The sequence below is a fragment of the Salvia hispanica genome, chromosome 3, assembly GCF_029641045.1.
Source record: "Salvia hispanica isolate PSC_SH4W2 chromosome 3, Shi_PSC_v1, whole genome shotgun sequence".
In the NCBI taxonomy this organism is placed as follows: Eukaryota; Viridiplantae; Streptophyta; class Magnoliopsida; order Lamiales; family Lamiaceae; genus Salvia; species Salvia hispanica.
The window spans coordinates 4,424,428-4,435,715 of NC_142694.1; the positions used below are offsets into that span (position 1 = coordinate 4,424,428).

An 11,288-nucleotide genomic window follows, 5' to 3' on the forward strand; every position below is an offset into this window, starting at 1 on the left:
ACTTAGACTTCTAGCCAATAAATTGATGCTTAGTTGTCGCCAATAAAATAATGCTTAGTTGGTAAAAAGTTTTTCCTCCAATCAATAAATCGGGGATTGAAGCCACCACGGAGTAGAGGAGAATCCACTATTGATCCTCTTTAAAATAAATAAATAAATAAAACTTAAAGACTTTCTACAAAACGGAGTATGTCTCTCCATAGATTGACCACCTCATTTACTTACATTATGGTATTTCTATATAAAGAAAATTGATGTTTATGTACAAATGTTAATTAAACTGATATACACCCTGCAACTAAAAGAAAACATGAGATTCTAGGCAGGGAGGATCAATACAATACCAAAAGACGAGCTCATCTCTGGGATAACACTGACGCGCTCCACGAAAGCATTACATCCCGAGCAACAGAAGGAAGATCTGCAGAATTGATGGTTCCATATATCAAAAATGTATCAAGTCACCGGAGTTTCCATTCCATACACAACAAAGCCTTACCTTGTGCAACTTGCAGAGCTACTGAAGGTACATCAATCTGGTCCTCGAGCAGTCTGTACACGTCTACAAGCTGAAAAAAACACAGTGCTGCTGTAAGATTGATGGGATCTAGTAAAGATAAGTGACTTGTTACACTTTTACAAACCTCTTGTATATGAAGTTTTGAGTCTTCGGTTAGAGCAAGAAGAAGCTGTCTACGAATTCCTTCATCAAGAAGGAAGAGACGAGTTCCATCCTTGATTGTGTCTGTGAGGTCCAATTTCTTTTCAACTTGTTGCTGTCTAGACCTTTGACTGTTATAGCCAATTGTTAGACTTTATACACAAACAGGCAAATGACGACACATTTTGGGGGTTTAAAAGGGAGGTGTGGGTGTGGGATGCTATAGCAAAAATATACTCACGAGAAAGCAGGGTTGCTGCTCATCTTTGCCACATTCTCCTTTGCTAGAATAATTAGGTTCTCAAGTCGTTTCCACTGGAAAACACCGTCTTTAAACAAAACCTGACAAAATAAACGCAAGTGTCTAATACAAAGTATATCTGAGGTGAAGAGAACTCAATCCAAACAAAATATTTGCAATTATATAAACCCAAATGGACAGGAAACCATAGTATAAAGTTGCGAGGTACCTGAATAAGACGTTCGCGTAATGCAGGATTGGGATCCGTGAGGAGCCGTTTTGCCACGTAAGGATAGGCAACCTGGTGCAAAGATCAGATGATGTATGATTAAACACAACTAAAGATTGACAGAGACATAAAATTGCTTGAAAGCTAAATCTTTCACTCATCTGAATTCTGAAAGCTAAAGTTAAACACAACAAACAATTCTCAGGAATACTAACAACTGAATAATTCTCTATCAACGGTTTTGACTCAAACAGAGATACTGTATGAGTAATATTAATAAGTGATTTTCTCTCCATCCAACTGTTTAATACAGCAACAGAAGCTGAAAGAAAATTTCAATTCCACTATCTCTAACATGTCACAGCAGACTCCAACATGATATAAGGTGAAATGGAAAGTCCACCCTCCAAATAAGGTACATTATAGAAATAAAGAGTAAACTATAGTTAAGTATATATCACCATTCACCTCTAAAAATTTGAAATCACGCTGTAGGGTGAAGCAAATTCCTTCTTGGGTCAATAAAGAGCGAATAACAAGAGAGAACCTCTCTGGAATGCGAATAGGATAATTGTAAACTAGCTGATTGAACTTGCCTGAAAGAAATACAACAAAGTCAGTGAGAGATAGGGAGCACATAAAAGAAATTTGAGCTAACAGCTAAAAAGGAAAAGAAAAATAAAAATATCGGCATTAAACATGTGTAAATCTAATACAGTCAATTATGATGACAGATATTAGATGGTTGCCATAAATATGTGAAATAGTGCTTATTTTCATGTGACCATTTTGCCCTCATATATACAAGCTCCTTTATGCATAAAATTCAGCACTAACTGATTAAAGACCAACATTAATCCAAAATGTGACACAGAAGCAATTACAAAAATGTGAAGAAGATGAATTCAATATATACATCTTGACTACACACTTGCACAAATCCTTTCACAGAAATATGAGAAGCGAAAGTTGAATAATTATCAAACACAAAACAGAAATAACTAACTACCTGTAACACTTCTGAAATTAAAGTCAGATAGCCCTTTCCCAACAGAATTTTGCCAGATTGCTTCCAAAGCTGGAACTATGGGGGAGACATCAGTTCCACTAGCTAGAAAACCAAGCCTGGTAAAATCATTGGCCATCTCAGCATAATCTTCATTTACTGCATGGACGACAGCATCTATAAGAATCTGTTTATTTTGCTGCAGATGAACAACAAAAGAAGACAGTTAATATTTGATTTTCAACAGTAATAAAATGCAAGTGAGTTACAAAAGCTAGGTTGTAGAAGTTGGCAATTGCCAAATAAGGTAAAAAAATATGAAAAAAAGAGGAGGGAGGGACACTCATATAGAGATTGAAGACTTGGCAATGAAAAATGATAACTAATTGTGAAAACGGGGGGTCAACATGGGAGAGGGGGGGGGGACACTGCGAAAGGGTTAGTTTTTAGAATGAGTGGAACATTCAGCATCTAATTAATTTGTGGAGGGCTTTATTTAGGTTTCTGAACATATATGCATTCATATTTTAGGGTATCCTTGTGGTTTCTACTTTGAAAAGGATATAACATAAACCAATAAACCATACAAGACTACTATCAAGACAAACAAATATAACTATCATTGGCAGGCAATCTGCCAAAGCTTAGCACATCAGATGGAAAGCTAAATTTACGTCATGTTATTTATTCAATATTGCTAAACTATTATCACCTGACTGAGAACAGCCACATTTCCAAAGTCGACATAAGCGATACGTCCATCGCGCATGGCAAAGATATTTCCAGGGTGTGGATCCCCGTGAAATAGACCGAATTCTAACAATTGCCGGAGTGCAGCACTCACTCCAACAGTCAGAAACCCATTCACATCAATTCCTTCATCCTTAATAGCCTGTCTCAAAAAAGTTTCATGGTTAAAGGCACATGCCAAAAGCTTACTTCTGATATCTAGATTGAGTTTAGTACCTGGGGGTCCGTGCATCGAATTCCATCAATCCACTCCATGACCAACACGCGTGGACCACTAAGTTGCTTATAAACACCAGGAATTTTAACTGTAGGGTCATTCTTGAAATTCTCTAGGAAATCCTCAATGTTACGGGCTTCCTAACAGAATTGCAAAGGATGTTTCATGATAACTAATTATCCATAGAAAATGTTCAATTTCATATGAAGCTAAGAGTAGATAATCCTACCAAGGTATAATCAAGCTCCTCCAACAGCTTCTCACCAAATTCATCCACTATAAGCTCTGCATTACAACCCAGTTTTTGCAGGCTGATGCCATTCAAGAACGATGCTAGAGTACGAAAAAGGAAAAGATCTCTGTAAATGATGGGCTCTATCTCAGGCCTTTGTACCTACACGAACCGAGAACAAACTGATTTTAAACATGGTTGTCTGAGCAAAGTGATTAAATTTTGAAATGGACAGCAGATCACACATACTTAGATAAAAACTAATTTCCCCCCATGTGTTAATATGTCCTTTAGTAACCAAGACATAAGTCACATAACTTCGGCCACTTGACTATTCATCACGTATCTAAGCCCGTAAAAATAAAATCAAGAGGAATCTTCTGTGACAGGCTGATAAACTTGACTATATCTCCCCTTATTCTCAAAAGTAACTTAAAGTACCAGAATAACAGTTAGGTACCTGTAAATTTCCTGAATTACATCATTAACCAGATCTTATATATTTAGTATTGCACTGATAAGAAAGCATATCAGGATATATTACTCCACAACACCAGCAGAAGACATAGGCCAACTACATGTAATATAATTCATAGAAGCAGAGAGATGAAAATCAGTTACTTAGCACTTGAAACCTTAATAGCAACATCCTCGCCAGAGGATCGGAGAGTGGCTCGATAAACTTGTCCCAAGCTAGCCGCTGCAATTGTCTGTGAGGAAATTTTGCTGAAAACCGCCTCAAGAGGTTGACCTAGCTCCTCCTCTATAATGCCAAAAGCTACCTACCAATGTCCTGATGATGGGTTGCTCAACGAAAAAAATATGAAAGATATTCATCATGAAAAGGACATTAAGGTACCTGATTAGGAAAAGGGGGAACATCATCTTGAAGGATGCACAATTCATTCATGTAATCCTCTCTAATAATATCCGGCCTATTAGCAAGCACCTTTTTACAATGAAAAAGAAAAAAGAAAATGAATGTCAAATGAAAAGATCAAAAACTACTTTAACATGCAAGTTAGCTTAGATTTAAGTCAGAGAATTTATTTATAAAGAACGGTTGTAAGGTCATTAAATCGCAAAAAGGAAATGAATGTGTTGTTCAGAATCACATAACCAATAAGTAAATTGGGGCTCATAGCTCACAGATTGAACATTTTACAGTTTTTTTATACTCGAAGGTGTGATCATATTCTGCATAAAAAGAAAATCATCTATTCGTCTATTAGCCTATCGAACCTAGGGAAAAGGAAACACCTGTCCAGCTTTGATGAAAGAAGGGCCCAAGTCACAGAGGAGGTTCCTCAGTTGGCGAGCGCGGAAAGGAACAACTTCTTCATCTCGACCAACAAGAAAATCATACATCAAGGTAGACCAATAGAACCCCAAATTCCACACTATTTGGACTCCACGGCCAACTAATGATAATATTGCACCTCTTGACTCCAGTACTTTACTTCTCACCTACATAAGTAACCAGTTTGGTTTACAACAGAAAGCTATAGATAAAGAAGTATTACAACAGCAGTGACGGAAACCACAATACCACATACTATATTGAATAAAGGAAAAGCCAATGCAAATTTGCCTGAACTGCCTAGCTTCAGGTTTTGCTCTTCCAAAACACAATCATCTTAAAGAATTAGTAGCACTTCTAACATATAAAGACACTTCAATGAAACCAACAGTTCTACAAATAACAATACATTCGAAAAGATTTCTTAATGATCTCTTACGTAAATAATTACTCAAACTGATCACCTCCTGTATTTTAAACCAAACAATACATAAAGTCAAGCAGGATTGAACGAAGTGAGAAAGAAAAAACATAACACACAAGATCATACACCAACAATTCCCAAGTATCAAGGTATACAGCTAATTTACGCACTGATTCAGGTGTGTACTTCCGGAAGGGAACACAAACACCGCGTTCAATATCCAGCTGTTCCTGCGCGCTGTTACTGCTTGTACCGATGAGCTTATCAACTTGTACCAACGAATCGCTCTTCTGAGCTCGAACGGCCGCCCGCCTTCTGCTCCGGTCAATAGACGAAGACTTCCGGTTCAACTTCACATAATTCAGCTGGCTCTTTGAGTAACCGATCGCCGGCGACGGCAGCGATGTCGAAATGTGCGCGCAACTGGAGCAGAGCAGCTCCATGGTTAGCTCAATTTCGCTGCAGTGTAAGTGGATCGAATTGAAAAGGTATGCGTCTGTGAGTGTGTATTCGGATTGGATTTCTCAAAATCGAGCGGAATTGGAAGTTTAAGGTGCAAATGGTGTGGTTGTGAAGAAGAAGACGTGCACGGAAATGGGGTGGAGATGACAAGGGTGTGATTCCGCGAGTTGTGCATTCCGGTTTGCAAGTTGTACATCGAGTTTGTGATTAGAAATACAAGGACGAGAAATTAAAATTATTATAGCATCAAAATACATTAGATAATAGTGATATATCCACAAATTGAAATTGACAAGGATGCTGACTCAATTGAACCGTATACTATTGTACGCCTTTTAACAACCCAAGCATGTTTTTATTTTTTTATATTTTTATTTTATTCTAAAAACCTTAATGATATTTTAAAAATGCTATGTAGTAGTAATTCACTTTGGAGTCTTTTACTTCCATTGATGCCTGTAAGGATTAATTTCTTCGAAATTTTACCAAGTAGGAGTATCAATTTTATTATCAATCTATTTATTTAGTAAGACTTCATCGAAATCTCAATCACCTACGACTTATGACTTCAAATATGTAAGTATATAAAACAATTTTTAGTACTTCTACTCCATCTGTCTATGCTTAAGTGAGGTGTTTCTGTTTAATATAACTAGAATTTAGATAATGATGTTTTATAAATTAATTTAAATAATAAAGTAGGAACAAAGACAAAAGATGATATAGTATAATAAAATAAGAGAGAATATAAGAGAAAAGAAGATAGATCGAAGAGAGAATGTAGTTTATTAGTAAGACTTATTACCAATCAAAGAAATGTCTTATTAGGGCTTAGACGTCCAAAAAATAAATTCTTCATTCTGTATTTAATGTAGTTTATTAAGTAGAACTTATTACAAACAAAGAAATGTCTTATTTGGGCTAAGACGTTCAAAAAATAATTGTTTATTGTAGTTTATTAGTAGAACTTATTACCAAACAAAGAAATGTCTTATTTGGGCTTGGACGTCCAAAAAATAATTATGTATCACTAAGGCTAGGACCAGGACGAAGGAAGTTTTCACATATCAATATCAATAATAATGTTGTCATGGATCAAAAGTAAAAAAGTAATCAAATTAAATATCCTACCCTAAATTTTTTTCATCAAAGAGAAACGCATCCCAAAAATTAATTGGGTTTTGTGATTTACTTGTCACCGCAAAAACTAGTAGTACTCCACAACAGTCAACAGGAGTATACTTACTTAATCTTGGAGAGAAGACAGAGAATATTTTAGGAGTGTATATAGAAGAGTTACATTATTTTGCAGTTTCCCTTTAATTATGTCATAATTAAACATCTCTATTTTATAAAGAGGTGTTCGGTTTGCAAGATTATATCCGGAATTAAATTTGTATTGTGTTTGGTTTATGATATTCAATCTCACAACTCAATCCTAGATGGATAATCATGGAATAATTAGTCATAGCTATCCTTATTATTAAAGTAATCTCACAACTCAATCCTAGATTGTATCTTGGTATTAATTTATCTTGGAAACCGAACACCACCTAGTAACCAGTGAATCCAAAAGTAAACTAATGCATCGTTATGCAAAATCATATTTTTTTTCATATACACTCAATTTATTTTATGAAAATGCATAGTTATGCAACATTACTAATTTATTTTTTCAAATCCACTCATTACAAATCTAAATAACTATGTTGAAAAAATTGAGTCAGCAAACAGAGAGACAAGATCTCCCAAGATAATGGAAAAATTCATGGAGTGTCCCACATATATATTGTCATCAATTACCAAAACATATATATGTTCATTCAAAAATATGTTGAATACATGTTTATTGGTAAGTCTTTATAACCTCGAAGTCAGGCCAAGATTGCGTATCTTGACGAATATAATTAACTTCAATTTCAAGTTGGTAAAGTGAGATTAATTGCCACTAAACCCTATTTAATTAATCCCAACAAATCACCTGCAAATCTGATATAATGTGATTGCGACCTAGATTAAGAATGTCATTATTGTATAATCTTAATAGATTCGTCTTTAAAGAATCTTGAGTTTGGTTCCCGGTCTGGAACCCAATAGAGACAATGGGTACAACCATATAATTTGTACCCAAAATAAATTACACAAACACTAATGCTTGCATTTTATTTCGATTCTCTACCAATGTCATGACATTTGTTTTATTTCATCTAAACGTTATCAGTTTAAATTCGTACATGCGTATACACTAGACATTAGATATATGGATGTTATAAGTAATATATTTTAGTGAATAAAAATCAACTAAAGTATATTGAAGTCGATTTTATACCTTTAAATAACTATAATTATTTATTGTATCTCCAAAATATAATTAGATACACCATTATCAATACTTTCTAGAATTATATGGACAAGAAAACTTTTGTTTGTAAATAATTATGAAAAGACTATACATGGAAATACCATAGACACACCACATGCCCTTTATTTCCCAACTCTTGACTTCTATATCCACTTTTCCTAATATAGTGGAAATTAATTAATCCACAAATTGAAAATTGGATGAGGTATCTATTGTCCAAGTTTCCCCTGCCATTTCTTTGAAGAATTTTGCTTCAAATATAATCATTCACTTTGATTTCTTTTAGTTTTGTCGTAGAGATCTTGTTTAGATAGGATTATGCTGTCGATTTTTATTTTGTTAGATTGTGTTGTCTCGATATGATCTTGTGGTCCAACTTTCGATTTCGCTCACTATCTTATTAGTTAGAACTCATAACACTTTTTACTCTCAAAAAATCTACATGCCCCAAGTCAATGCATCCCCACACATACACAAAGAAGAAGAGGGAATTTGAGATTGAGGGAATATTGCGTATCTGTAAGAGATGTTCTTTCTAGATTCTTGGGACATCCAAATATTATAAAGTTTGCAAAGTGAGATTAATGTACTTTCATTGGGTAGTTATAAGATTTCGTGTTTCCTATATTTGGAATAATCCACATTAATAATGATTGAAGTCAGTCTCCTAGAGTGGTTAATCTTCAATTAATGACCTCAATAGATTGTATCTGGATCTGCCCCCAGATATGTGTTCATTCCAATCTTCCATGTACTTTCACTAGATTCGTCATATCCAAATTATAAATATGCACTTTTATTAATATGGAATCAAACAATGCTGATGTTTGAAACGTTCAAAATACATGACATTTGACAACATTATACCTACACTCAAATTTTAAAACTAATGTGTATTGATGTGTTGCGTATATGTTGCGTGGATATAATAATAATAATAATAATAATAATAATAATAATAATAATAATAATAATAATTTAAGCTGATGTCCTAAATCCAATTCCAAAAAGGTCAAGACTCGAGACTAATATCCAAACAATTTTGCAAGCATCAAAAAATATCATTGTTCTTTATAATGAATACGTGCAAACTCTTAGATAGATACTAGTGAAATGATACGCGCAACGTAAATAAAGTTATTTTATCACAATTTTGAAGTAATTTAGATACTCCTACAAAAGTATAATTCATACTATATTATATCAAAGCAAATAATATTAAAGGGAAAATCCTATGTACTACTCCTAGTATATCTTATCTTTTGATTACACGATAAATGTTTATTGATCATATTTCATTATTTTGTGTTTTGGTACATTGGCACACCCAAATACGTCTTCAACGTCGCTTATGATCACTATTTCCTACAATTTATTTTACTTAAGAATTTATTTACTGTATTATTTTGTATGTTCAATATTATTATTTTTATTTTATAAAGTATTTGTAGTTTTGTATGAGTTAAATGCATAAATATAGAAAACCAAGTTTTTAATATAATAAATTTTGTATATAGATAAAAGTTCAATAAAAAAAAACTTATTATTGTGATTGTGTATTAATATTTGAGAATCAATTGCATCAAAATATATAGTACACGGAATGAATAAAATATATACAGTTTATTCTGATAAAATAAACAAGGAGAAAACATTTGCCAACAAATAAAAGTACTAAATTAATTCAGAAAATGAACTAAACTTCAACATGAGCTCCTCCTCCATGCAACTCATCTGTGTTAGCCGCAGCAATGACTATGTTCAAATCCGGCATCTCAGAGAGCCGAGCTCCGACCCACATCAGGAAGCTCGTGAAGGTGTTAGAGACGCACGTGTACCACCAAAACGACACCAAGATCATCGGATAGACGTACCAGAAAAGAAACTGTGGCAAGAGCAGACAAGCCAAGTAACATGTTGAAAAGGTGGGAGAGAAGCTGTTGATTTGGACTTTGACAAATCCTATGTTGTTTGGAGAAGTTAATGAGATGATTTCAATGGCAATGAAGGCAAAGAAGAAGAAGAAAGTGGTGAGGAGTAAGAATTTGATCCAAGTGAGATCATTAGTCACCTTAAAAGGATCCCATTCCCATGGCATGGCCATATGAGATTTTACTATGTTGATTGCTACAAGAATTACAAATCTCAAATCAGATTTCCACATTTCTAAGATTGTTATCGTTTGTGTTTTTTTGGGTAGTTACGAGCTTATATATATAGTCTGTAGTAGTAGTAGTAGTAATAGTATCTACCAAGAACGTGGACCCTTTAGCTCATCCCTTTCTCTGTGATTAAATTATTCTTATTTGCATTGACGAACTTAGAAACGAGTTTAAAACTATTCCCAACATAAACATAATACTAATATAATTAGATTCCTTTAAAACTAATCCATATTAGTTAGGGACAAAGCCAAGAATTTATATGAATTGAGACAGGGCAACTAAAATAAATAAATTTTATAATGACAATTTTCGCATATGTGATGAAATTTTAGGTGGGGCATAGCTATAACTATAAGCTAGCTCCGTCCATATTAGTGGTCTAGTGGTGATTTCCTATTTTCCCATTCTAATGGTGCTCTCAACCTTTTAAACTCAAAATTCTAAATTTGTCTTAATTGGTTTCTGAATGAGAAAAAAATTGATCTATTGTATTTTGAAATTCCAAATTGCTATTAGAGAACAAATCCGGAATTTGATTTTTTGGCATCCCAAATCAAAAATTCTAAATATGTCACTGATGATATGATATTGAGCAACACTCATTATATGCGAGCGCACATGGAGCTCATGTCAAACAAGACTTGGATATGGGTTTAGCTTAACCAGAGAAGGAGAGAAAGAGGCGGCAATGGAGGAGCCAGCAACCGCGAGGGGGAGATAAGGTCAATAGATTTTATAGTAACATAAAATTAGAGACACGATTAATAGTGTTAAGGAATCTTTAAAAATTGTCAAAAATTTAGTATGGAAAAGAAAAATATTCTTCAAAATTTAGGGTCCAAAGAAAAATATTTTTATGTTGAATAAATTATAGAGGGAACATCTTTTTTTGTCCATCAACTATGGGTTAATATCATTTGAAGTACATTTTTACTATTTTCAAGTTTTTTTGGACGAAAATACCCTCAATAGTCAATACCTTAAAGAGAATATATTTTTAATAAACTTATCATATACTCATATTTTTTTATAAATATCTTTACAATATATTTTTAACGAATTTTTCAAAATATAATTTGACCTTCGATATTATCACTTAATTTTTTTCATATGCAAGTAAAATTGCTTCTTCAATTTTTTATATTAAAGAATTTTAAAATTGAATAAAGAACTTTTCTTTAATAATAAAAAATTGAATAAGAATCTTTTCTTGCATGTCACAAAATTAAGTGATAATAT

General features: G+C 33.6%; 1 protein-coding gene across 1 annotated transcript; it reads right to left on the bottom strand.

Annotated features, from left to right (window-relative positions):
• Positions 1–130: 130 nt before the first annotated feature.
• On the bottom strand, positions 131–5,724 carry ACDO1 (Protein kinase superfamily protein). The gene is made up of 14 exons (XM_048116524.2): positions 5,231–5,724; positions 4,597–4,803; positions 4,196–4,285; positions 3,972–4,118; positions 3,334–3,498; positions 3,104–3,244; positions 2,850–3,029; positions 2,141–2,336; positions 1,600–1,727; positions 1,132–1,203; positions 903–1,003; positions 645–792; positions 500–569; positions 131–421 (listed from the first exon to the last, which is right to left on the bottom strand). The coding sequence occupies exons 1-14, from the start codon at positions 5,501–5,503 to the stop codon at positions 357–359; spliced, it is 1,983 nt and encodes a 660-aa protein (XP_047972481.1). The 5' UTR covers positions 5,504–5,724; the 3' UTR covers positions 131–356.
• Between the last annotated feature and the right edge of the window lie 5,564 nt (positions 5,725–11,288).

What these genes read in the sequence shown, in the direction of transcription:
- ACDO1 (XM_048116524.2), bottom strand. Translation starts at nt 5,503, where the DNA reads ATGGAGCTGCTCTGCTCCAGTTGCGCGCACATTTCGACATCGCTGCCG. An exon ending in TAATTTCAGAAGTGTTACAG is followed by an intron (nt 1,728 to 2,140) that starts GTAGTTAGTTAT and finishes TATTTCTTTCAG; the next exon opens with GCAAGTTCAATCAGCTAGTT. An exon ending in AGCAGCAACCCTGCTTTCTC is followed by an intron (nt 793 to 902) that starts GTGAGTATATTT and finishes TGGCTATAACAG; the next exon opens with TCAAAGGTCTAGACAGCAAC.